At 41.9% G+C, this 23,298-nt stretch overlaps 1 protein-coding gene across 1 annotated transcript in view; it reads left to right on the top strand.

Annotated features, from left to right (window-relative positions):
* Nucleotides 1-3,296: 3,296 nt before the first annotated feature.
* MIDEAS (mitotic deacetylase associated SANT domain protein) overlaps nt 3,297-23,298 on the top strand; it is a 40,987-nt gene continuing 20,985 nt past the window's right edge. Inside the window, exons 1-3 of the mRNA XM_085299852.1 lie at nt 3,297-3,367; nt 14,652-16,347; nt 22,692-23,012. Coding sequence (XP_085155978.1) covers nt 14,887-16,347; nt 22,692-23,012 — 1,782 coding nt within the window. The 5' untranslated portion in view covers nt 3,297-3,367; nt 14,652-14,886. The remainder of the gene's footprint in view (nt 3,368-14,651; nt 16,348-22,691; nt 23,013-23,298) is intronic.

Raw genomic sequence — 23,298 nt, 5'->3', positions numbered from 1 at the left:
TTTTGCACAGTTGCTAGTGTGGGGCTTTGTGCAAACTTAAGGGTCTTCCTGCTTACATCTTGCAGGATGTGGGCTTGAGTGTGCCCACATGAGAGCACAGAAACCTTGTTGGCTTAAGCAAAGCAATAATTTCAGAAATGCTTACAATAATACGTTCTTAACCTGCTATATACAGGAACTATATAAATGAAAATGCTATTCTTTTGTCTGAAACTTTTCCTGATGTTCTTACCTGTAGGTAGCTATGATGAGAGAGTGTGAATTTTCTTCTGCATTTTTTTGTTCTGTTTTGTGGCTCTGATAGTACTTTAGTGTCTCTGACTTGGCATATTTCATCTGTAAGGCAGTCTTTCATKTTGACTGTTTGGATTTTAAGCAAGGAAGAGAATGTAATGTCTAAAACCACAAAAATAGTAGCAGGAGATTTAGGAACATAATTGACATAATATAAGTGAATTTCATCACAGTTATGTCTACTTTACTTTTCTTTTTAAGTTATACTAAGACTTAGCATTCCTCATGCACAACTCTTAAGGCTTTTTTGGCAAGAAGCTGCTATAAATACCCATCTTTTTATGGAAAGAGGAAAAACAAGATGTGCAAGACTTTCATATCTAGCCTTTATATTTAAATCCTTGCCTCTAATTATTTTTTCCCCCCTGATGCTTCATGAGCTTTCACAACAGAGTCTGTGAAAATGGTGGTTTCGATTACTTTTTTTTTTGAAAAAAAATAACAAAAATCCAGCAGCTTTCCTTGCTGCAGCACCAGCCTTGGCTCTGCAGCCGGCGCCAGGGGTGCTCTGTGCTGGCCGGAGCAGTGCTGCGAGCGCCCGGGGCCCCTCTGCCCCATAGGGTGTGGGTATGTGCGCATGCGTGTGTGTGTGATTTTTYTCCTGCTCGCTGTTTGCACATGCAAGCTGTGAGCTCTGCTGGTGAGTCGGAGCCGTGCAGCCCTGGGAGGGGAGGGAGGCAAGGGCAGACCCCCAGCCAAAATCTCCCGCTCCTTGGCGGGGGGCCGTGGCGCCCTGCCTGTTTTTGCAGCGCAGCTCGCTTCTGTCTGAGCCCAGGGAGCTGCGTTGTGGCCCAGCCGCATGTAAGGACAGCTGGCATCCGCCTGGATGAACCTCTGCCTCTCGGAAGCAGCAGAACCGGTGGTGGCCGTTGGAGCTTTTCCCATGCCCATGTTCCTGCAAGAAAACTAACAGTGAAATCATGGAACACACCAGGAAGAGTTGATGGTTTCCTGATGTCCCTGTTCCCACAATCCGGTTGCTGTGATCTCTACTACGTTCCTGCTGAAAATCAGTATGTTTTGCTGCTCACTTCACTGGAGAAAGAAACAAAATACATGGTTAGTTTAGCAGGCAGATGCTCAGCTCTGAAAGGTTTATTTTGAAAACGCACAACTCTGACGTACTAATTTCTTCTGGGCTTGAAAGCTGATTCTTATTTGCTGGTGCTTCAGATGTTGCAGTTGTGGAAAAAAGATTTTCTTTTCACATGGAGCGGTTCTTGGAAAGGAGATTGTGAAGGCTGAGGAACATACATGTCATGATAATCGCCAGAAGCACKGTCTTGCAGTATTTAAGAGCTCCCCTTCCTTTTCTCATTCTCTGCTTTCAAGGAGTTTTTATGCTTATCATGATCATAAGTAATTTGAACAGACGAAAACACCTATCAAAACTGATCTAGTTTTAGCTCTAAGTAAGCATATTCCTTCCCTTCTTTGTTCATTTTAACTTGTAATTGCTTTCAGGGTRGGGATTTGATGAGGTTATTTAACATAGTTACCTAGTTCCTAGGCAAAGGTAAGAATAAAGTCTTGTTTGCTAGGTCTGCCTGGTGTTCCCGGTTTGTTTTGCCCGTGTCTGGACATGAYGACAGCCAAGGCTAGTGTATCAGTTACAGCTCATGGGTGACAACTCTGCTAAGAGCCAGAAAAAGATTTTTAGACCCATAATAAACCTGCTTTGGCTGCTGTATGCTGTTAACATACCTTAGGTGCATTATGTTCACGCAGACTCTTGGGCAGGCTGAAATAGAAATGTTTCAAGTAGACTTCATGTGTATTTTAGCCAACCTGAGAATGAGGCTTTGTACCGGATCGCTGAGACTAAAGCTGGCAAAGGGGTAGAGCTTTGCTTGGGACCTGTAGGTCCTGAGTTCAGTTCCCTGCTCTGGCATAGACCTCTTCAGATGAATCACACGTAGCCTCTCTCAGACTTCGTCCTCGTCAGTGAAAAGGTGATAATACTGGTTGTTCCTGCCCTTGCAGAGGTATTGCCACAGTAAGTGCATTAGAGAACTGTTCAGGGCTGTTACACAGTTGTTATGGGGCCATGCAAGTGCAGAAAATAGGAGACTCTGTAATTCAGTTTGTGAACTGCAGTGCAAGAACAGTAAGAGGAGAACACCTGGCTAGTGTCATTTTCTTAAGGGGGGGAAAAAAAAGAAGGACTTGTACAATTGTAAGTGCCCTTCCCGCAGTTTCAGGTAGAGCCCTTCGGCAGTACAAAGGGGTTGAGGACATCCCCATCTGCTCTGTTTTGGTTAGAGAACTCCCGGGCACTGTGCCGTGTAGCTTACTGTAAGAGCTTTTCTACAGATAGTGGTGGGCAAACTGTTATGTGTTTTGTAAGACACTGTAATTATATGTCAAAATAGCCTTAATATTTACATGAGGATGTTGTGAGTTCAACAGAGTATTTTAAGAAGTACTGTTTTATGCAAGTTTCTGTATTTTAGTGCAGAAGRTTAAAATGAAGATATTTTACCTGCTACTGACATCATGCAAATACAGTCGGTATCTGTGTAGTCTGTAGGAATAAACAGTGGATGAAATTGGGATTCAGGAATTCTAGAAATACAATCTCATGTAAGCTACCTGTTCCAATGCAAGTCACTTTGTCTCTCTCTTTTTTTTTTAATTTACGTATTAAAATTTTAGTATATCGCACATTACATGTGGTGTGAAGTTTGGTATATTAATGTTATATATTAGGTTAAAGATTACAGAGTTTTATGTAAGTGCTAAGTAATACAACACAAGTTTGTTTGTGGGCGAATTCCTTCTACGGCTTTCTCCRGACTAAATTTGTCTTTGGCGTAACAACTAGGAGAATGTTTTTCTGCCTGGTTTGATTTGGAGATCCTGAACTTTTTTGCAATGGGGGAGAACTGCGTAATGAGTGCCAGCCTATCGCAGTAGACTGGCCTTTCTTAGTTATTGTTTGGAGATCCCTGGAGTTTGGAGATTAAAAGTAGTCTGTAAGTCGTCAGGAGCTGTGTGACATAAGTTGAGCTAGAAAATTGCATGAAACAGAGTGTTTTTCTGGCTAGTGGAAAAAGTGGGAAAATGGTATTAGGTAAGATTTTTTTTTTCTTTTTTTTAAGCTTAGAAATTTCTTCTGGAAGTGGACTAGTGTTTAGCACTGATCATCCTATCAGCTCTCCCAGTAAGCTGTTGTGTGACTTTCCAGTCATTTATGGCTTGTTTTTTCAGAAGTGGGAAGGACTTAATGTTCCTGGTATTTTTAATAGCAGTTACAGAGTTTGCATCTTCAACAAATATAGCTATTTAACATGCAATATGGGATTAGCGACCCAAAATATTATGACTTCAATTAGAATGTTTTTATATTCCTCCAGGACTGTTAGTGAACTACATAAGTGCAGAAGGAAATGTAACAGCATGTTGTACTTAAAATTTGCTTAACTCTCCCTGAATTCTAGATGCAGGTGGATAAACATGGAAATTTCGGTTTTTCCTGTAGTAGTGAACTTGATCGTTGTAGTCTTAATTCGATACATTCTTAAGAAGGGAGTCTTTTGCTCAATTTAAAGTAGCTTTGCAGGGGTTCTTAGTAGAGCATGTTTTGCCTCATGCTATTGTTAAAAGAAATTTTTCCTTATGTGTTASAAAGTGCAGGACAGTTGGTTTGTTTGCTTCCAGGTTAGACTGGCAGGCTGAATCTGTCCGCAAGCTTCTGACTTTGCTATGAGCAAGTTTGAGGCTGATGTCACTTATGCCCAATTGTGGGAGTGTTTCATAATGTTGTTTAGTGAGGAGACAAATGAACCACTACAGGAATGGAAGAGGCTGGCTTTGCATTTGCTCCTGTATGGGTGCCAGCCACCTGCTCTTCCCTTCCTGTCGTGAAATCCCTCCCTCCAGAAGGAGCAGTCTGGCTTTGGGTGGGTAGCGGGCAGGGAGCTCTGGAACCGCAGGCCTGGAGACTGCTCCCATTCTTTAAACTTCTGTGGTTTCCACCATGTGATGATCATGCCTGCCCGTGCCTATCACTCTTCCTACCCCCAGTATTAACTAACGTGCATTTACTTAGCTGCATTGCTGTGATGCTTGTCGGCCCMTGTCATGGGCCAAGAGCGTAGTTCACTCTGTAGTGGACCAGCACAACAGAAAGACTCTTTCGTATTCAACAGTGACCACAGAACTTTCTTAAAGGCAGAAGGCGTATTTTAAATAACCATTTTAAGAATTCAAACTAAAATCCTGTCTGCACTGTTAAAAATTGTCTGCTTCAGTAGTTTTATGATAGATTAGTTGAGTCAACACTGACATCTGTCTGGCTGCAAGTGTAGATGTGCGCAAAGCATGGTCAGCAATGCTTCAGCTTAAAAACTGCTGAAAAAGAAAAAGGTATTCCTTGGTAGAGAAATGCAGAGATAAGCATATGACAAAAGAACCACTATATGATATTATTCATGTGACCTTTTCCCTTCATGGCTTTGCCTCCCTCTCTCTTTAGTTTTTGCTACTCTGTGGCATCATGTCTCAAATTAGGCTTTCAGTTCTTCAGGGAAGAATCCCTGTCCCACATGTTAGTGTATACTGTTAAAGATAATACCGCCTTCATGACCTCAGAGTACTTCATAAATATCACTGGTTTGGGTTGCAGGTCTTACTCTCATTTTACAAACTGATCTGAAGTGGTTTGTTTAAGATGCAAGCCTGCTCCACAGCTGGAAATTGATCCGAGATCCTCTGAGGTTCTGCCTGTGCTTTTAGACCCAGCAGTCCWCCAGCCAGCCATGTGCAGCTAGCTAATGTCTAGGTATTACGTGCATTTGTGTCCCTCATAAAGAAACCTCAGGCAATAGAAAGTATCATGTCTCTGACCTTTCCTCTTCCTCTTCCCTTGTTTGTAGACTGTTACCTCTTGCAAAGCCTTGAATGAATCTGCAAAGCATTCAAGCTATGGGGTTCCATACGCTGGGCTCCTACGCATGTCTTGCTTGGTGATGGAGTGCTGAAAAGGTCAAGATGCAAACAACTGAACGTGCATCTGTCTTCCTTGTTGAAGCTCAGCACATGCAGATATGTGTTCCCCCACCCCCACCCCAGACAAAAGTGCACAGAGATTTGGTCAGTCTCTGGGGTGTCTCCGTCCAGTTCTGCAGCTGGTGTGTTTGTGGTGGGAGAGGCGTTCGGCGCGAAGGAAGCATTGTGGCTATGTCGGCTATGTGAATGCGAGCGCGGGGATAAACTTGGCCCACTCTTTGCCATTCTGGATTTAGAGCCTTCTGCAATTCCTGCATGTTGGAGTGCGTGTTAGTCTCTCTGTTGCTAGCAACTGCCTTCCCTGACAGCTCCAAACAAATGCTTAAAATAGCTGTTTAAGTGCTTACAAATAGAAAAACTGTTAACCCATTTCCAGTGGGAAAGAATAGTACACACATGTAACTTTATGAAGCTTGGAAGTAGTATTTTATATTCCTTAATTGCTGTGCTCTTTCTGCACTGTAAGACTGCCTGAACTTTTTCAGATCATAGTATTTATCATGATTACAGATTATAATAATTAATATTCTTAACTTCGCTACAGTTTATAAGAATTAACTAATTTAAGAAATGTCCCATGTACCTATTTTGTTAAAATGTAATCCTGCACCATGCTGTAAAACCATTTATACAGATAGGCTTTCCTCTAGCTTTGCTTACAATAGTCTAGTTTATGAGGCTGTCCTTTCTTCTCATGTGAACCTCATGTGTAAGACAAAAGTCTGGTGCAAATCATGACTCTTGTTTTCTCAATATGAGATCTAGGCAAAATTTCAGTTATTTTGGAGGCATCACTCAAAGTTTTGAGTTTTGCTTGGGGATAAATTAAACTGAAGATCTGGCTTGCATTCTTTTTAGTACCTTTTCAGCAGTTGCTGGAAACAACATTGTCAATTCCTTAAAAAAAAGAAAAAGGAAAAAAAAAAAAAGAAAAGAAGAGTTAAGTTCTAAAATTCCAGTCTGTTTCTTCAATAGTTTGTTTACTTCTTCATCCATGCTGATTTTGTTCTAGTGGAGCTGCTTGTGTATGGAAGCCTTTCCCTGCTGGTCTGCTCTAGGAAAAGCTCAAAATTAGCACTTTATGGATGTTTGCTCTGTAATCACTTTTTGTGTCTTTCTCATCCCTTTAAAACAGAATAAAGTGGAAAACCCCAGAAGCATTTTGGAAAGAAAATCTCCAATATTTGTCCCAAGTTTGCAGCTTGAATTGGGGGGTGGAGAGGAAGCCCTACAGGCTATTTTTGGTATGTTCCTTGAAAGTACAGAACTTGTTCTCTGTAGGACTATTACCTGAAAACTTCCTTTTGGGGCACGTCTGTGGTGCTTCAGACCCCGTAAATTAAAAAACAAAACAAAAAATCTTTATAATATACTGCTTATTAGAACACATATGTGTGTTTAGATGGAGTGTGGACAGTTGTGATGATGATAAGGGATAAATAAAAATATACCCATGGATATAAGTAGTAGGCCAAAAGGTACTTGGAATGCATGCATGGGTGGTTTCTTTAAGACTGTTCAAACAGAAAAGCAAGCTGCACAATTTAATAACATCTCTGAGAGCTCATTTTCACTGCCTCCCCAAATTGGTACCATCCTTTACTGCAACAGACCAAAATATYTTACTGAAGTAGGAAGGATTTGTATTTTTCTTTGGTTTGGTTCGGTTCATGAGGTGAAGTTAACACTTTCTTATTGGGTACATATATTTTTCCCCTATAATGTGGTAATTCTACATTTTGTATCACCTTGCTTACTAAGGTGCTAGCCTATGATGCCATATGGCAGGAGTGGTCTAGACCGCAGTGGACGTTGGTCACACAGGGTTGTGTAGTGCCTGATCCTGCTGGCACGTACCTCCTTCACCTTGCAGAGCTAATGAAGTCCACTTTCGAGTTCCAGGTTAGTATGGTGGTTTAATACAGCTCTGTCAATCCCCAGCCTCTGAGAATGCGGATGAGAGTTGTAGCTGGGCTGTTGGCAGGCCAGAGGGCTCTCCTGAGCCCCGGAGGCCATAGCTTCAAACTTCCCTGCACCAGAAAGGGACCAGTTGTGTGCAGATTTGGATAGCCCGTGAAAGCCTTCAAAGCCTTCAACGTATGCTATTTATTTAGGTATGTACTTGCTGGTCGCAGATAGCAGGCATCTTCAAGCAACAGTAGAAGTTGTCAAGCTTCCCAGATGTCAGTTTTTCCCTTTTTTTTTTATTGTGTGTCCATCTGTAAGTGGTTTCCCTTGGATCCCCTTACTCAGYTATGGGCATACTGTAGAGAGGTCCTTTTCTGCTGTGCGGTGTTATTCAAACAAGTAAGTCTTTCCTGTCTCCTAGGCTTTTAAAACTACTTTATTGAGTTCTAGGCCTTTCATCTGATACAGTTCCCTATATTAGTCTGCCACTTGGGGATGGATGAGCCCACTTTTCCAGTGGGTTTCTTTTGAACTGGAGACTGTTCAGTTGGTTGGTTTTGCTTGCTCGCTTTGGGCTTGAGATGGTGCTTTTTTGTGGTGCTCCACTCCTGGAAAGTATTCCTTTACCTGCAGAGGCAACCTGTCTAGGTGTTTGTGCAAAATGCCCTACCACTTGGTGTAAAGTGAAAGGAACATTAAACGGTCATCCTCCATTTACCTTTTTGGTTTTCTTGGACAACACTCTATTTCTCAGCTGCTTTGAGCTTTCCCCTGTCTTTGCTCCTAAGATCAATTCCTTTGCATTGCTGTGTACAATTTACAGGCATGGTCTGTTTTCTGCTTTCTCTTGTTCCCCTTGTGGCGATACACAGGAAAGCTGTGCTGCTCTCCTTCCTGTTGAAGGTGTCTGAGGGTGGTGAGTGGGAGGTTGCTAACAATCTGCAGGAACTGTAATGGTGGTAACTGTCTGGAAGAAAACGTGACAAAGTACGTRTGTGGGAGAGGCTTTGAGAGGGAGGTTGAAGCTGTTTTCATATACAGGACAGTAAGCATAGGATATGGAGAAGCTGTGCAAAAATCTTTGCAGATCTTCAACCAAACACAAGAACTATCCTACATTTTTGTTGCTTCTTTGGTTCTTACTCAAATCTGTTGCAATAGGTGAGGGTTTCACAGGGGCAAATTTCTGTTAGCTGTTTCCTTATTTGTGTTGCACTGTAGATCTCCAGTGACTTAATTAAAAAGAGAAAAAGAAAGAAAAAGAAAACCCAAACCTCACCTATTGAACTAACTCCATCCTGTTCTTGCTCTGAAGGCATTAATCTGCCCTTTTTGTATTAAAGTAAATAGTGTATACTTCTTGTGCAGCCACCTTTACAGCTAGCTGAACAGAGTTGTTTGACTAAGAATCTCAATTTTTTCAGTGTCCTTTACAGTGACTTCAATATTCACATTTTGCATGTAGATTTAAACARTATTTTCTGTAGATTGGGAGTGGGACTTGTGGCTAGTATCCTAAAAGCTATTCTTGATTCTGCCCCAGTTTGTTATATGATCTTAGACGTTATCTTAGTTACTTGTTGTTCTTCGTCTAGTAAAATGTGGGTCATGATTCTTTCCCTATTTCATAAATGCTATGGGATCCAACCGTAATTAGTGATTTGGAGAAGGAAAGCTAGAGTGCCCTATCTCAGAAAGACAGGCACTCACTAGCTTGCTACATTTGACTTAAATGTGAAAATTGTTCCTGGAATCTCTTCATTGTGGTTGGAAGTGACTGAAACTAGAGGAGAGAGCAATAATTTGAGTTAAATCCTGTAGCAGCAGGATTTAGTGAGACATGATTCATATCACTCTGATTTGATGGAGTTCCTGTAAGCAACTGACTGCATTGATGTGGGTAAGCTGAGAAGGTACCTTAGCTAGAACCCCTGAACACTCTTTGCTTAGCACATGAAAAATCTTACAAAACCAAAGTAATTATAAGCTGGGATTAAATGGTGAAATAGATGATTTGCTGCCATTTATTAAAATTTTCTTCATGCTTAATTTTGCCARGGTTTGAGGAGGAGTTAGGGTCTTTCCTGGATCATTTCAGTGATTTATGTCAGGGAGAACTGTATGCAGACGATTGCAAAGAGAGATCAGGAATGTGCAGAATTTAAACTTATCTTACTAAATATAGGTGATGTAGCAGATGGACAAAGGAAAGCACAGGACTGCGGGAGGCTCTCAACAGATGGGCTGAAGAGTAGAGTTTAATGTTACTACAGAGTGCGAGATCATGAACTTGGCATGTGAAATGGTATAAATATGTGCATACTTGATGGAAAACAGTATTTAAAGAAAGAGAGTAATGTTGAGTGGTTAGTAAATATCAAGGCAAAAAGTTTTAAAGGAAGGGAGATGAGGAAGATCTTTTAAYGTATGAAACAATGATTGGAATGATTTAATTTTTTCTTCTTTAAATCAAATAACCTTTTAATATTAACTTAAAAAATACATGAATTTAGAAAGGTTTTATAACAAACTCTCTAGGCTAATGACGAACTGGGATAGGATGACTGCAAACTGGGATATGATGACAGTATAGTGTAGGGATGCCTAAATGATTTTGCAGACCCTGCTTTGGGTTGAGCAGAATCTGTTCAAGGGAGCTCAGGGCTGGTCCCTGCCCAGGGAGCAGCTCTGAGTGTGTCTGCCCTCCACACCTCAGAGCTCTGCTTTTTGAAAGTACTTTGTTGTCTGAGGACAGCATCCRAGTTGTATGTGGAGTTCTTCTCAGTTATCTTGTATAGTTAAGTAAGTCTCACAGGAGACTTTGCCTCAATCCAGCCCAGATTTCACAAGGCAGGCACCGAATCTTGGATAAATAACACTGCCTAACTTGAGCTAGCTCCAAGTACATATACTCAGGTGTCTTTTCAAACTGTTCAATGCTTCCATTTCTGGGAATACAGTGCAAGACCATTCACACTGTCTGCCTGATGGCATATTAACTCAAATATAGCATCATGCCCAATCAGCTGATCTGCTTTCAGAGATGGTTCCACTGCATTTACATATTACCACATCTGAACCTATATGACCTGCTGAATGCAGTCCTGGCTCTGTGTAAAGCCAGCTTGAGTATTTCTGCATGAACAGTGCGGTTAACCTGCAGACCAGATAATCTGCCTGCCTATTGAGTTGACTAGTTCTAAATATTGCTCTAAAAGTCCTCTGAGGTGGCTTGCCTGACAGTGTGCGCTCCTGCTTGTCTCTCCTTTCCCCTCTAGCAACACAGTATGATGGAAAAGGTAGGTAGGTAGGAAGTTAATTTTGCTTCTTTGCCCTCATTGAGCTCCCATGGGGTTTAGTTCTGTCATGAAGCCCTAGGATATTTATCTTTGTACTTAGGTAGAATGTGATAGGAGATGATTTTCTCACTGGCATTGAGAAACTGGATAAAGTGAGGTTTGAGTAGAGATCAAGGAGCACAAGGGTTGTGAGTTGGTAAGGAAACAGGTGTTGTTTAGCATTTCTGGCAAATCTCTGTCACACCTTGTCTCATGAAAAACTAGTACAGATCTTTACCTTTCTGATATGTTTAAATTGAACAATTTTCTTTTGTTGTCTTGGCCTCAGTTCTTTGGATCCAGGTAGATATATTGATGTCTTTGTGTTTTTCATGTGCTTATGATCTTCATTAATAAAGTTCTGGTGCTAATGTGCAAATGGTGCTGGAGAAGTCACAGCTAAAAATGTAAACTCTTAAGTTCCTTCAGGAAGGTGCTATAGGTTAGTTCATTAAAGTTTTTCATTCCAGAAAATACTGCATATGTACCCTTTTTGTATATGCATGTCTAATTTGAAGGGTTTTTTAAGCCTGGAAGTGAAAGTCTTGCAACAAGAATAATTCTGTAGAAATCTGAGAGTATGTATAGTATTAAAGGAGGTGACATGCAATCTGTATTCTTCTGAAGAAATTTTGAAAGTGACTGATGACAGTACATGCCAAATCTTAGAGTCATTAAAGCAAAGTAAACTGATCTTACGTTCTACTTTTTCTTTGTGTGGTGTAAAAGCAATGGAAAGTATCATATCACTTCCATATACTTGAAGACAAGACACTGTATCTACTGGGAATTATGATACGAGCACTGGCTCTGTGCTCTATTCAGAGGTAAGAGCTGCTCAGAAGCATGCTACTCCGAAGCACGCTTACGCCTGGAAACACATTGCCATTTTACTGTGCTACTTCAGGCTAACTGTTGTGCTGAAAATAAAACAAAAAAACCCCAAAGCTGGTAACTGGCTAGGATGATGATAGAGTGAGCTCATCCCTAGACCTCGGGGAGGGAAGCCTGCTTAGTCAGAGAGCCAGCATTGCTCAGCCGATGCAGCTGCCAAGTGTGAGCTCTCCTGCAGCATAGTCGTGCTGCAGCTTGAACATCTATCTCTTCAGCTGAAACTATGGACTGTTGTTATTAAGATGACCCACAAGATACTTTTCAGCTGTTCTACTATRTAGAAAGAAACTCCTAAAAGCTTATTTCTGTGATGTTTTCTTTCTCAACTTAATACTGAATGCTCTAATCCTATTTTTTAAGAGCTCTCTTAGTTACAATTTCTTTATTTTCATATGTAATTGGGTSAGTTGGGATGTGTGTTTTGTTCAAAGTATCTTAAATCTTTCTCCCCCATAATGTCATTTTCACTGTCATGGTTTTTGTGCTGTTACAGCTTCAATTTTTCTTCAGTCTCTACAGTCTTCCAAAGTGAGAAGGTAACTTCCATCAGAGGCGCAGAATATTTTCAAGGCCTCTTTATACAACACACAAGCACCTGTTCTTTTTCCCTCTTTGTAGGTTATCTCTGAACTTCTTTTGTTAACTTTGCATCTTAATACTTCAGTTACTTTTCTTTCCTAGATAGGTGCACCTGTAAACCACACTGAGCTCTGCTCTGTACACTCAAAGCCTTCTTATCTAGTGAAAGAACAGAGCCAAATCCAGCCAAGTGGACGTTTAGAGAGCTGTGTTAATGCAACACTTTCTCACTAAGCCGGGAGCTCTCCTTTTAAAAGTCTTCTGGATACTTGAGTATGGGTGGTAGTTGCAGACCTCAGCCACATTTAGTAAGAACAGCAACGGCTTTGTTTTAGAGGATTAGGGRAAAAAAAAGAAAGGATCCTTGAAGCTGTGTGACAGCTTTTGGGCAGTTATCTTTGCGTTCTTCCTCAAAGTGTAGAAAATCTGTTAAGCAGAGTTTCTAAAGGCYGTCTTGCAATTGACATTTGATCTGGTGGTAACGTCTTGTGATCTACAGAAAAACTTAGTTCTTGGAATTTTTTGAGTGATATGAAAGCATGCAGGAAGCATCAGGATTGATAGGAGRTTATCTGTTTCTCTGTGGAGAAAAATAGCGTGTAATGATTTCAGAAGGTAGAATAGTATCATAAGCCACYGTTACCTGAGGGACTGTGGTGAAGCTGTTAGCTCTGTTAAATTTGTAGCAGCGCTGCAGGGCAAGCAAAGCAAAAACAGAGAACAGTATTAACACTCTTGAGAGGCATATAGCAACCTTTCCAGCTCTTTGTTTTTGCTACCAGGGATCCAGTGTCCTGCTGTGGGATATTTTCCCCTCGGAGTGAGATTTTGCAATAGGATTTCATCAAATAAGTTTTGCTCGTTTGTGTACTAGTTGCAATTTAAGAGATTTTTCCATCTCATGTGTTTCCCAGAGTTATTTTAGTCCTGTTGAAGGAAGACTGGAAAACGAGCCGAGCGCCTGTGCTTGGAGGAGGAAGGAACGCCCTGGCGCTGYGATAGGGCTGGGTGGCGGCGGTCCAGGGTCCCTGCCAGGGAAGGGAGAGGGAGCGCGGGGAACAGCTATGTAACAGGCCGAGGAAGTGAGTCACCTCTCCTCTGGCTGAAACGCAGGCTCATGACTGCCCCAGCACCGAGGCCAAGCTYGGCCTCTGAGGTGGAAGTTGCATAAGTTTGAACCCTCTGCCTTTTCCTCCTCCTCCACGCCAGTATCGCATCTGCGCTGCAGCCGTGTCCATCTGCAGGCAGCTCAGCTTGAGGACCCTACTGTGCTTTAACAGTTCTTCATTTAATAAAGCGATTAAAGGATTTGTTGCAGGTTTTGCAGGAGTACGTATGTTTGCTTTTAAAGGCCGTACCTGCTTTGTGTGGACTTGCAAAATTCCAGGGCGGTTTCTGTACGAAATGGCCTTGTTCTGGCTTGGGAATTCCCTGTTGTACATATGATACAAAGGGGAAGGCTGCTGCTTTTCCATGTAGAAGGAGAAGAGATCTCTTTTGCATWTGATCCCGAATTGCATATTAGTTTGTGACTGTGAAATGAAATGTGCTATTTGAGTAATATATAGTATTTTAGTAATAGGTACTAGTGAGTCTGCAAACATGCCTTCATTGCATCAATCGCTAAAAATGTTTCTCTTTTGTTATTTTTAAATCTTGCTGTATTCTGAGACTTCAGGGCTTCTGGACCGTACCTGCAACAGGTGCTTTACCTGCAGGTCTTCCCATATTTTTTTATGACTAGTTCACCAGGGCAGAGGGAGTCTCTAAACTTCAGTTATGCAAAACTCCTGAAGGAGTTTTAAAATCTAGGTTGGTGGATTGCCGTTTTGAGGGAAGACAGGGGTAGAATTGGCCTGGACTGTATGTCCTGGAAAGACTTTCGCCTGTTCTTTTTGTAGCTCTACACTAACTTGTTTGTTGGTATCCAGGAGCAGCTGTAGCAATCTGCCTGAACTACTTTACTGTGAGTATGACCTGAGCAGGAGCTTTCAGGTGTTGGAAAAAGCTTCTGAGAGGGCAACAGGTTGCACARGCCCTGTCTGCAGCGCGTGGATGCACAGGGGGCAGTTCTTGGTTGGACAGCGGTTGTAACGGTGTGGTGGTGAAGAGAAAGCAGCAGCCCGTTCCTTTCCTGCAAAATATTGAATGGAGCCTCTTACTGCATGCTTGGCTGCAGCCTTGGTGTGCCTGTGTGTGCATTTTAAACGTCTCTGGGGGACGTGGCATGACATTTGTCTTTTGGGCAAGTCGTGTATTTTTTTGTTGTTGTTGCTTTGTGTTTGGATTAAAAACAGATTATTCTGGCTGCAGTGAGACACGGAAATAATTGGCCAGATGAGAGAGAGTTTAAGAGGAAAGCCGTCAGAATGAGCTCGAGTGATCAGTCAGTAATCTGGGTGCAACTACATTTTACATCATAMAAATATAGTCTGATGTCTATTTTGTGAAAGCAAGATATTTTATGTACTCTGAGCAGGTCAAATCTGTCTTATTTCTTACTTGTATAATCCTGATCTTCATTTCCGTGGGAAATGGGGCAGGCATGCTTGTTATTGCTTACTTTGTGAGTGTTTTTGTGCCAGATATGTCTGCTGATGACTCATAGCAACTGCTTCTGTATTTCAGGCCCTATAACTAAGTGGATCCTACTGACCTCTGAACCACAAAGGATAAGAGTGAAAAGAAGTGGGAGAAGCACACAAAGAAAAAGGAAGTGGATGCACTTTCATCTGGACTTCTTCCCTACCATTTATTACTAAAACTGAATGGAAAAGAGAGACTTCTGTGCCTTTCCTCCTCCAGCCTCAGGGATGGGTGGACTGTGAATACAGTTTGTGCAGCTGGGAGAATAGCCTGAACCATGAATCTTCAGGCTCAGCAAAAGTCCTCAAGCAAAAGAACTGGGAAACGAATTGCCTATTTTAATGAGCAGGAAATAGTTGCATCATCAAAAGAACCGCAGCAGCARCTTAAGGAAGGACAGTACTATGGGCATGGAGGGAATATACCAGTCTCCCAAACTATGGAAATTTCCCATGCAGGGGGATTAACAAGCGCACCCAACAATGTTGCTTTGATGAACTCTGTTTACAATCAAGATCGGGGAGAATCGATGATGATGTCCCAGCAGGTGACAGCAGTCAAGTGGCAGAATTCATTAATGGGAAACCGGTTGCCAGAGAGGGGTGATTCCCACTGGCAGTCTCCACCTGCAATGTGGAACCACAGTATGGTTTTTGGGGGTAACCCAAAAGGAGCTCATTCMAACGCCAGTGCCCCGGGCTTCTATGGCCACCCAGAAGCCCTTAAAAGAAATCAAGAGAAAGGAGTGTTTGTGTCCCAGCTAGACTTGTATGAAGATGCTGTCCAGCAGATGATGTCTCAAAAGGCTCAGCTGGAACAGCAAGCCCTGGTCAGACAGCAGGCCCAGATGAATTCTTTTCACCAGATGCAGAAACAGCAGCAGCAGAATCAAAGTCTGCCATTACAACCTTTCCAACTTGCATTTGGTCACCAAGGCCAGAAGCAAGGTCTTCCTGAATTGTTACATGTCTTTCAAGAAGCCCCAGCTTCTTCCAATCCAGCATTTACTGCTCCACAAAAACAACAAGCTCTTCCCCAGCTACAACTGTTTGAAAATTTCTATCCTCAGCAGCAGCAGCAACAGGCTGCCACACAAGCCTACAACCTACAGCAAGCCGCTTCCATAGCACAGCCTCATGTGGCAGCTGCAGCACCTCAGCATCACATGATGGCACACCAGTTTCAGCAAACAGAGAGGAACCAGGAACTGCTCAAAGCTCTAACAGAGCAGAACCAACAGACTGTGCTACCTCAGACCCAGATTCCCTTTCCAAGGAGGTCACGGAGACTCTCCAAAGAAGGTGTCCTGCTGACATCTGCAGGAGAAGTGTTGGCTTCCAAACAGGCAGAAGAACAATCCAGCAATTTATTTTTGCATCACTGGCAAATGCATCAGCAAGAGGTCCCATTACAGCAGCCCCCTGAGGCACTGGCCCACAACAAAAGTAGCTGTTCACACCCCAAGAGAATGGATCTGGGGCAGAAGGACGTCCTCATCAACAGCGAGCTGCAGCTGCGCCAGGCAGACGTAGACAGGCAAGGAACAGCCCAGAACGGTAGAGATGGTGAGAAGCAGACAGCAGTGGCTGAAGAAAACACTCAGAGAGCTAATGACTTTCYAGGTGTCAGAGGTGGAGTAATCCAGAGTACACGAAGGAGACGGCGTGTTTCTCAAGAAGCCAACTTGCTAACTTTGGCCCAAAAAGCTGTTGAGCTGGCTTCTCTTCAGAATGTCAAGGTAAGATGTACAACCTAACCAATATTTTCTCATCATGCCATATAGTATACATACAAGGTTCAAATTATGCAGCATAAAGGAGGCCACTAGCGGATTGGGGTTTTTTGTTTTGTTCTGTTTTGTTTTTTCTTTCAGTTGTGGTTTGGCTAATCTTTCAGTGAGGTCCTCCTATGAGAAGTAAAGAGATGCTTTTCCTTGGAAGCTTTATTGCCAGAAGGTGATAAAATATGGATATTAGAACACGAGCTACTTTTACCTACAGTGTTCTGCTTCTTGAGTTGATGCCCAGTGAGACAATTAGAGGAAAAGGAAAAGTGTTTTCTTTTTCTTTTTTTTCCTTTTTCCCCTTCTGTCTTGTCATCTCCCCCCCTTTTTTTTTTCTGTCTGTTGCTGCTTTTCTGATCTCTTCCTTAGAAGAATGTGCTGCTTGACTAAATGACCTGAACTAATAAAGAGTGGAACAAGCATTCATGGCTTACTCTATCTYTTGCACTGAAAATGGTGCAACCAGTGACTGTTGATACTATTTTTAATCCTTTTTTGCTCTAACTCTRATTAAGCAAGCTATCTACAAGTGGATTTGATAGCAAACTAGGGAATAGTTAGCCGTGTGAACTGATTTCTCCTAAACTCCCACCCGTTGCACATTTATATTCTTCAAGGAAGGCGTAATTCAGTTTGATCACCAACAGTGACAAGAGAAATTGGAAAGAGCATCTAGGAAAAGGGCCTGACAGTTGAAACAAGAAATTGCTCATCTGAAGCTCATGTTAGCTTATACCTTGATTCACCATATGAAGACAAAATAGAGAAATATTTTTGACAGATGCTCGTTTGTTCCTTGCAGTTATATGAACAGCTTGTTTGCTTCCATGATGGCACTAGCAGAAGAACTCTATATTCATATCCTTTGAGGCTTTCAGGATGAGTCTTTTAAAAAGGTTAAAATTCTTATCCTGAGTCTGACAGATCCTGCATCTTTAAGAGGGTTGGGTATCATGTGAGAGAAAAAAAGAAAATGTGTTTACAGGAGAGTGGTYTGCCTCTCTTATCAGTGAGTTTTCCACCCCAGAAACCTTCTAGCATAGATTATGTGAGTAGTATACAAGAAGGCCATAGAATTAAATTATTGATAGATAAAGTTATAGTCATAATTTGAATCAATTATTTGAATATTTCAATATAGATAAGGTGTACCTTATGCAAGAACATTATTTTGGACAGCAGTGTCTATGTGCCATATACATCCGTTATATGCACGTGCACTCCATGCAGGAGKTGTGACTCAGGCTTTGGGCCAGAGCCCACCTAGTGTGCCTGCCCTTTTCAGGTAGTGCAAGCTTATTGCTGCTTACAGACTGCAGCAAATCCTTCACTCTTTATTAGTGCCTCATTTCACACAAAACTCTGTTGTACGTGAAGAGTTGGTGTCATTTGTTTTGTTTAATAACAAAACAGAAAACATTTCTCAGATCTAAAGTGATCTTCTCAAGATTGCCTGGATTTAAATACTGCCTTATGCAGTGGGGCTTTTCAGGCATGTGAGAAGGGAATGGATTTATAGAAGGGAGATGAAGGTTGTAGTTACCCTTCCTCCTTCTRCTGGCGGAGAGAGGTATTACCCTCGGGTAGAGCATGTATTCCCAGCCCTACAGCAAAGGGCCCAGCATCTGAATGCTCTCTTTTCTTCTGCACCTTGTCTTCATTGCACCTGTGTGCAGCTCTGTGTACTCATATTTGCTGGGATATTGCTTCCTAGCTGCATGCTCTTCCTGCAGATGTTTTACCCTTCTCTCTTATTCTCCCCTCCTCCCACACTCAAACTGTTTCCACAGTGGCGGAAAGACAGATGCWGAAAAATCCTAGGCAAATGGATGAGGCTGACCACAGATTAAAGACATGTGAAAATTTAAGAGCAATAATGCAGGCTTTTGTCTTGCTGATCACCATTGTCCAAAATGGAAAAAAGTATGCCATCTGAGAAAACAGGGAGTCAGAGACTGTTTAAAGGAGCCTAAAGGATTCCCCTGTGCCTAGYGGTCCTTCACTGATGCTTCACAGTCCCACGTAGTTCTTGATGCACCTTAAGAACATAAAGGTGGCAGTGACGAACATCAAACTGTCAGGCTGTGCAGCTGGCAAGACAGCGTTTCCTCCCAGCTCCCAGCTCCAGTTTTTTACTTGGACAGTGTAGTGATCCACGRGAGGAGCTTTGGTGCAGACCTCTCATTCAGCATGTGTGCTTGACCAAAGCAGTATCAAAACTGTTGCGGTAGATTCAAAGGAGGATACAACACTGGCACTTTCACAGGGCTGAGCAACTGTCAATTCCTACCATATTCGTGAAATCAGCTCTGTAGGAGGAGCCCGATATACCTCTTGCTTTTACTTCAGTGACTTTCACATCTGCCTTTCCCATGGTCTTCCCACAGCGCTGAGGCCGCTGGCTATGCCACTGGATACAGCGTGTTCCTTCRTGTTGTTCCCTGCTGAGCCCTTTAGACCTTTCACTTTCTCACAGCAGATTTAGGTAGCCACCTCAAAACAGAAACTTGGCTGCCAGAAATGCTATTCAAAGGTCCTAGTTTAGAAAAAAACAGTATTCTCGAAGTCTTTAGCCATATGTGTCCTTGCCTGTGTGTCCCCTAGGCAGTTTCAGGTCAAGCAGATTGTTACTCAGTTCACAAAAACAGGATACGTTGTTTCAATGCAGTCATCTTCTCTTCCAGAAGAAGTAAGGTCTCCGCAGGATCGCACTGTTGGATGATATTTGTAGGTTTACAGATGTTGTAATGTGGAGACATTTGACCTTTACATGTTACTAAAAAATGGATTTAAGGGTCCCACACACCTAATCTCTGCAGCAATGAGATCCTGCAGTAATGAAGCCTGACAAGCTTGCATAGCAGATTTCAGCCAGGGAATTTTCCCTTTTTTGCATCTGAAAGTAAAATGGACAAGATATACCATCCTTTTTAGCAAGTATTAAGAGAACCCCCTAGAACAAAAAGCTTGCAGTGTTTTTGTGTGTATGTGGCAGACCTGTGGAACTGCAGTTCTGGACTCGCCTCCCTTACAGACGAGCTTCAGTTTGACTTCAGAGAGAAGCTGTCTTTTCCTAGCAGCAAGATGATGCAGGATGATGGCAGAAAGCAAAGTACAGGCAGGCCTTTCTGAGGCTGGTGTGGTTTTTTGGCTTGATTGCAGCAGTGGCCTTGGAACAGTTTTTCCAGCTATCACAACTAGGTTTTCTCTGAGAAATGCATTTTTTTTTTCTTTTTATTTTTTTTAAAGACCACTTGAGGGGTACATTTGGTTAACCTCAAAATGACTGATGACTTTCTGCGAATGTCCTGGAAGACATTCTAGGTCAGTCATTTATTCCTTGATATTTATGCGAGAGCCTAAATGGAAATACAGTAAGTTGTACTTGCTGAAGTTATCCAGCAGCCTTCCTGACTTTTGTGCTAGAGACTCTGAAATGGCTGAAAACTCATAGCAGTTCTGCAGTTGAAAGTCCTGTCCCTTGCTAGGAGGGCTCCTCTCTGCTTACCTCTAAACATAATCAAACAGTTTGAGAAAACTAGTTAGGGATCTGAAACAAACTACTTGATTCCAAAACTGATTGTGTCACCTCTTAGCAAACTTTTGAAGGCATAGTCGGTATGTGTGATCTTTCGGTGCTCTGAACCACAGCGTCCTTGAGGCTGTCTCAGCTTGTTTTATGAAGTTTCCTTCAGTGCCTTTTCTCAACTTCTTATATTGTTCGGGTCTCCTCTTTACTCTTCTCTCGAGAAGTGGTAGTCTCTTCCTCAAAAAGGAAGAGGGTCCTCGGCAGGTTGTCTCTCAACCTTGAAAATAAAAAGAGCACAGTTAATCCATCATACAGCCAAAGAAATACGAYTTTTTTTTGTGTGACTAGCTGCAGTGGTTTCCTCCTTGCAATCAGGAAATTAGTTCATGTCTCCGAGTGACCTATGGAGATCTGTGCTTGCCACACAGGAAGTGTCTGAGATTTTTAGATAGGTCAGAATTGGTACTGGTTCACAGCTCTGCTATTGTTCTGTTAAGTACCCCAAAAATATTCACCGGAGTGCTTGCAATAATGGTAGCCACACCAAGGGGGAAAATCATCTGAAAAAAGCAAGACGTTTGCTCTGCAGCAGTCTAGTGATTGCTGTGTCTGTTCTAGGATGTAGTCTGAATACAAATACCCAGAGACCACTCTAAACACTGGTGCAGAAATATCTACCGTGGACTTTACTGGCATACACTGCTTCACAAGAAAACCTCAGAGCTATACCAGATGTTTATCTAGGCTTCAGTAATAAGGTAATGTGATGACGACATGTATTTCCCTGATGAATGGAGGCCTTTATATAGCAACATGAAGCTGTATGCAAGGTGATGCCTCAAGTGCGGGCAGGACTAGTGGAAGTATATATCTGTTTCATGTAGATGACCCATTTCTGTGTCTAAAATGGCAMCCTTGTTAATCTGTCTTTCCTGAAGTGGCGGACCATATGCTAAGAACATGTACAAGGGCCCCTTACTATACAGAGATGGTGTTCCCTGGTGACACCTGATGAATGACTTCCAAATCTAAAATTAATAATCTCATGGGAAAGTGCAGGTGCATATCAATATCCTGGAGTGAAGGGAGGTCCTCAAAGCTGAGGAATGAATTCCTCCTGAGTGCAGTCTGGGGCAGTTGATAGCAGCTGTGACATTTTGTCTCTGTTTCATGTTGCATATTGCTAGTATCTCCAGTTTCTGTGAAGAAGCAGTCAAATTTCTAAATTGCATATGGCAAAACTTTTTTGTGCACAATTAGCCTTACTCCAATAAAAGGTTTTGGAAGAAGGGAGTCTTAAGTTGTCTTATTAGGATCAGTATTGCTTTGGAGAGAGGCTAGAGCCCTAGCTCCAACTGAGACTAATGCATCTTGTGTCAAAGAAGCTGTACCTTTCTCAATGTAAGTATAGTATCAAAGTGGGATTTCAGTCTAGYCCTTCTAGCTATCAAGGGCTGTTTATGGGTCAGCTGTAGTGTGTGCTCTTGTTTGTCAGGTCAGTGAAGCTGGTTCTCTTGATCTCTGTAATACAGTGAAAATACTGGGAAGGGCTGAATCTCTATGGCAGAACCTGCTTATGCTTAGTTTCTTTCAGGCCTGGGTGTTTTTAAGGACACACAATAAATTATTTTCGAAGAATTCTAAGTCAATTTCTGCAAATTTKGGGATACTAGGTTGGAGATCACTTGCCATACCTGAGAGATGATATGCCTTAGTTTTCAGTTTGCAAAGCACAGAGCTTTTCAGTTAGCTTCCTCAGCGATTTGCSACTCTCAGAGAGGATGAGTTTGCCTACTTAAGTCCATTCAAAGGCTTTTGAAACAGACCTCTAGTATGAGACGTTCCAAAATAGTGAAAGGAGCTTTTTCTGTAGGTTCTGCATTATGCCTCAGCAGAACTCAAGCAGTGCCCTTTACATTCCTGAAAAGAGGCGTTTTCAAAAGTTGTTCTTTGACATCTGACTTCCAGGTGAGCTGGCAGCTGCATTGAAGTTGATCCTAGAGTGAAATGAACATGTGGATGGTCTTTTGAAGAAGTAGAAATCACTCATATAACAGTACCTGAAGTTATTTTGTGTTACAGTATCCCTGTGTTTATTCAGTAACTCAATTTTCATTCCCATCTCTTTGAAGGCCAATTTTTCAGGGCTTGCATGAGTCAAAGAAACCAGAGACATGAAAGATGGACCTATGCAAAAAAATGCTGGCGTGCTGTTATGCCATATTGATCCTGTTGAGCAAAAGCTCTTCAGTTTAGAAGTTAGACAGCAACCTTCAAAGGCTCCAGTTATAATAAGGAAAGCAGCTTCTGACATCTGAATTGGGGAAAAAATGCAGGAAAAAGCTAACTGGTTTTTGTGTGGGAAATATTGTTAACTTTATCATAGTTCAACCCTTTTTTGAAAAATAAATCTGGTATTTGAAATAAGTAACCTGCAGCTTACAGTTATTACTAGAACTGAAGAACCTTTGTAGAAGTTGTAAGCAGGGTGTACATTGGTCTCAAAAGTAAAATATCAAACCATAGGTGGTGAAATGAAGCTTAAGAGTGGTTTATATAAGTTTTCTAGCAGTTGATATTTTTGACAGTCCTAAAGCCTTTCTTATTAATTTTGCAAGTGCTTTTGTCAAGTATTCTTTTTCCTCCAGTTCTGAATGCCTTTCAGCTTGCAAGTTGCATTAAATTACTTGATTTGTGCTGAAAGTGAGAAGTCATCTGACTGTTATTTAAGTACTAAAGAACTTTTAAGGAATCTTTTTCCTCTTTTCAGGAATTGGATACTTCAGAAGAGAAGAAGAGTGTGCTAGTAGCAGCTCCAGGACCTACAGCTGCTAAAAGTGTCGTGGAATTTGCCAGTTCTTCACCAGCTCCTAAAAGAGCCCGGGAAGATAACAGCCTTGTGCCTCTTATCATTCCTGTGTCTGTGCCAGTGAGAAAAATTGACTTGCAGAGCCTTGGAAAGGAGAAGTGTGAGGATGGGAAGCTCCAGAGAGGCCAAGCAAATGATCGGGCTCCTTGTGAACGCAAGCCTTCTGTGATAGTCACTCGGAGACGATCTAATCGTAATACCAACATGGAAACCTCAAATCAGGTATGGACAGGCTAAGAAATCAAAGATGATTCAGATCCAAGTACATAGTTTTTATCCATAAGCTTTTCTGTTGAAATAGTTTGATTCCAAGGTTTGTGCTTGGTTGGAATGGATGTAATCTGGGGACCTTGGTTATGTCTTTTTTTTCTGTCGTATCCTATGTTTAATATTTGGGTATCACTAGTTTTTCATGACCTATACTAATACAGCCAAGGAATGCCCCACTGCTAAGCAGTAGAGTAAATAAAGACAGATGGTCACTAGAGTAAATAGTGTGTCTGCTTGA

This window comes from Rhea americana, unplaced genomic scaffold (genome assembly GCF_003343005.1).
Source record: "Rhea americana isolate MKP2758 unplaced genomic scaffold, rheAme1 scaffold_155, whole genome shotgun sequence".
NCBI lineage: Eukaryota > Metazoa > Chordata > Aves > Rheiformes > Rheidae > Rhea > Rhea americana.
The sequence above is the reverse complement of the archived record's forward strand: the minus strand, read 5'-3'. Positions and strand labels throughout refer to the sequence as shown.